The 3,668-nt window shown below is 49.6% G+C and overlaps 1 protein-coding gene across 1 annotated transcript in view; it reads right to left on the bottom strand.

Moving 5' to 3' along the window:
• The window catches only part of LOC146658268 (uncharacterized), a 6,901-nt gene extending 5,509 nt beyond the window's left edge, over nucleotides 1-1,392 (bottom strand). The window contains exons 1-2 of the mRNA XM_085425248.1: nucleotides 1,254-1,392; nucleotides 1,122-1,141 (exon numbers count right to left, since the gene is read on the bottom strand). Coding sequence (XP_085281374.1) covers nucleotides 1,122-1,141; nucleotides 1,254-1,392 — 159 coding nt within the window. The remainder of the gene's footprint in view (nucleotides 1-1,121; nucleotides 1,142-1,253) is intronic.
• Between the last annotated feature and the right edge of the window lie 2,276 nt (nucleotides 1,393-3,668).

The raw sequence follows: 3,668 nt of genomic DNA, 5'->3' as shown, positions 1-3,668 counted from the left end.
CAAAGTCGTCAACATCATGGGCTCATCCGATTAGAATGAGAATAAGCAGTCATCAATTTATTCTGAGTCAATAAGGAAAGACACACATGGACTGCCAATGCTCCGCTGCCGCCCCGTGTGGGAGTGAAGAAAGACTGAGCCAGAGTGCAGTCCTTATACAACGTGTGACAGGTGACTGCAATTAAGGGCAAGCACCACACCCAATCAAAGGTGAGAGAACTAAACAAGGTGCATCTGGTGAAGTGAGTGGGTGTGCTGGGATGTGCTAAAAGTTGGGTCTTTACAACAGTTGCCAAAGTGCTGCTCTTAGGGGGTCATATGATTGTTGGGTTTTTCTCTGTGTGTATTTGTAAACATACACGGCAGACCCAGTGGCATTTTGATGCTTTTTATTAAAGCTTTGACGGTTGCTGTCCACAATACTCACAGAGCTGCAGCTCTCCCGCTGCTCGCTCAACACTATCACAACAACACAACCACAGGACCCAATACAATATTTAATTCGGCGGGGCGTGATTGCGGATGCCGTGCAGGTGCGTCCGCCTCCTCTGCACGGCACCGCAGGCCACGCCCCGCCACAGTATTATTGTAGGCTCTGAATTGAATTGAACCAAAATTTACAGGTGATAAGCAGTGAGATATAAGTGAGAGCGGACAAAGGAGGATGAAGATGGAGCTGCCAGGCAGGAGGAGAAGAGGAAGACCTCAGACAGTATTCACTGGTGTAGACATCAACCTGTCAGCCTTTTTCCTCCACAGCTGACTCTGATCCCACTCAGTGGAGCTCACACTGCTCCAAAGTCTTCCTGTGAACGTCGGCTGGCAGCGCCGACACGACTGCTGTGTCCAACAGTAACCCATCAACACTGCAACCAGAAACCATCCATATCCAGCACGAAGGGCTCCATCATCATCATCATCAAGAGGATTTCCAGGGCTTCCTCAGCCCCGAGACGTGTCCCAGTTTTCTACAGTCATGCTGTAATGCTGCTAACACATTATATGTAACTTATAAGTAATGGAGTATGTTGCTTAATTACTCTTAACTACTCGCTACATTACTTTCATGTTACGTCATAAAATGACCTGAAACATAAGAAGGAGGGAACAGTCCAGCCCACCTTCACAGACCTCTGTCCGACTGAGGAGACACATGCAGAGCGAAGACGAAAACCCGAACAACCTGACCTCGGAGTGGTTGTCATGGTGATCCTACCGTAGAAACGAGGCTGCAGCCTGACTGTCTTTGTTACCTGCTGAAGTTCCTGCTCTGGCTGCTGGACTCGGGTCTGTGTACACTCGGCTGTCTGCGATAGGGGAACTGAAGAGGGTCCAGCGTGTCGGGGGGGAGGAGCAGATGTGACCTTTGACCAGCCGCTCCAGGCACTTCATGATGACGGATGTCAGTGCAACAGGACGGTGGTCATTCAGACAGGAGACCACTGATTTCTTAGGAATGGGGATGATGGTGGATGTTTTAAGGGACCACTGACTGCCTCAGGCAGAGGTTGAAGATGTTGGCGAACCCCCCTGCCAGCACACGCTCTGAGAAGCCGGCCTGGGATGCCGTCCGGTCCCGGAGCTTTGTGAGGATTGACCTTTTTGAAAGTCCATCTCACAGCTTCTGTTTTGAGAGTTACAGCCTCCCTGTGCTCCTGAGGGTAGAGGATCTGCTCTCTGTTGTCTTCATCAAAACGAGCACAGAAGCTGTGGAGCTCGTCTGCGAGAGATGCAGTGGGCTGAGCACTGACCGTGTTGTCCTTCTTGTAGTCAGTGATGCAGTCAGTCCATCCCACAGTCGCCTGGTGTCAGAGCTGTGGCAGCTGGACTCCACTTTGTCCCTGTAGTCCTTTCTGGCCTTTTTTATGGACTTTCGGAGGTCGTACCTGCTGCTTTATATGCATCAGCGTCCCCGGAGTTAAAGGCAGAGGTCCGCACTTTTAGCTTAGCACGAATGTCTTTAATTACCCAGGGTTACTGACTTGGATATATGTTTCTTTACTGTGTCACTGAAAAATGTAATCTGATTACACTGATCATACATCACCATTATGTGGAAGTGATCACAAACAGAAAGATCTGCAGCTGCAGTGAAGGGTGGGAAACATGCAACAAAGAAGCCGGTGGAAGGTGGTTCTGAGGCTCCCTAAGTTAATGTCAGTTTTGCTGATTGGCTGGAAGCCATGGCTCTGCTCTTTTCTTCTTCAGAAGCTAAATGCCAAAATTGCAATCTGTGCTGGAAAACTTTGATCCAGTTTGATCAGATCTGGTCCGTCTACATGACGGGGTCCTGATCACAAACCAGGTCCTGATCACAGAGGCCTCCCCGCAGCCCAGCGGGAGCTTGGGATCTGTGTGGGCCAAACTGAAGGATTCTGGGAAGTCGACACCTAACCTGCCGCTGATGCAAAGACTCTGTTCAGCTTTAGGCTGCACTTCAATCCATCCATGATAGCATGCGACTGCAGAACCTTTCTCCTGAAATCTGTAATAAACGTCCGTATTAGAACGAAGCTGTGCACAAATTGCTGCCATCATTTTTACTTTTTAGTGCCACTGAATGAAAAAGGTGTAATTCACTTGTTCTAAGTGTTTCCTGTCAGGTTCAGACCTGCGGCTCAAACAAAGCACAAAGAATTCATTCACATTCACATTCAGAGAGAAAGCAGCCACAAAATGATCCCCCTTCAGGCTGACGCGTCCCCCGCAGCTCACACTCACATGCAAAGGTAACCTCCCTGCTCAGCATTAAAAGGCAGCTGTCATTAAGGCCACTGCAGTGTGTAACCACGTGTGTGTGTGAGCTGCCATTAGGCGCCCACCGCAGAGCAGCTCGGTCCACTCTGGCCCACGGCATGCTGGGAAAATCTTCAGCTTCCCTGCCGGTCTGAGCTCAGAGCCAGAGAGCTAAATGACAGGGTTGGCTCCTCCTGGACACCCCGCACGGCGAATCCAGCGCTCCCTCCACTGCTACCCTGCAATTAACACACTGCTGAGAGGAGGAGGAGGAGAGAGCTGAGGGAAAATAAAAGTGATGAATGTGTCAGATGAGGATAAAGATGTACTGAAGGAGTCGCAGCCATGATGGAAAAGCTCCATGTTCATGTATGTAGTCTGTGTACCACTCAGCCTCTTCTCACTGCTGCTGAATCATCATTCAGAGCCTGAACGGATCATGATGTCAATAAAACAGCAGAATAGCAAAACAGTCCTCTTTCATCTAACTGATGAACTAAGGACCGTTAAACGCTTTGAGTCAATTCAGATTAAGACTTTGGGGTGAAAAAAGGCACCAGGGAGCCTCCTGGGTGGGTATTTCATTACCAACATCATGGAGACCCAGATCATGCTGGGGGTGGATGGATGGCTGACAGACGGATGGATGGATGGATGATGGATGGATGGATGGCTGACAGATGGATGGCTGATGGATGGATGGATGACAGATGGATGGATGGATGGATGGATGGATGATGAATGGATGGATGGCTGACAGATGGATGGCTGACGGATGGATGGATGATGGATGGCTGACAGATGGATGGCTGATGGATGGATGGATGACAGACGGATGGATGGATGGATGATGGATGGATGGATGGCTGACAGATGGATGGATGGATGGATGATGGATGGATGGATGGATGGATGGCTGACAGATGGATGGA

Source organism: Rhamphochromis longiceps, linkage group LG12, assembly GCF_057381845.1.
Source record: "Rhamphochromis longiceps isolate RC_006_pf linkage group LG12, R_longiceps_female_GT1.1, whole genome shotgun sequence".
Lineage (NCBI taxonomy): Eukaryota > Metazoa > Chordata > Actinopteri > Cichliformes > Cichlidae > Rhamphochromis > Rhamphochromis longiceps.
This window is presented reverse-complemented; position numbering and strand designations above follow the sequence as displayed.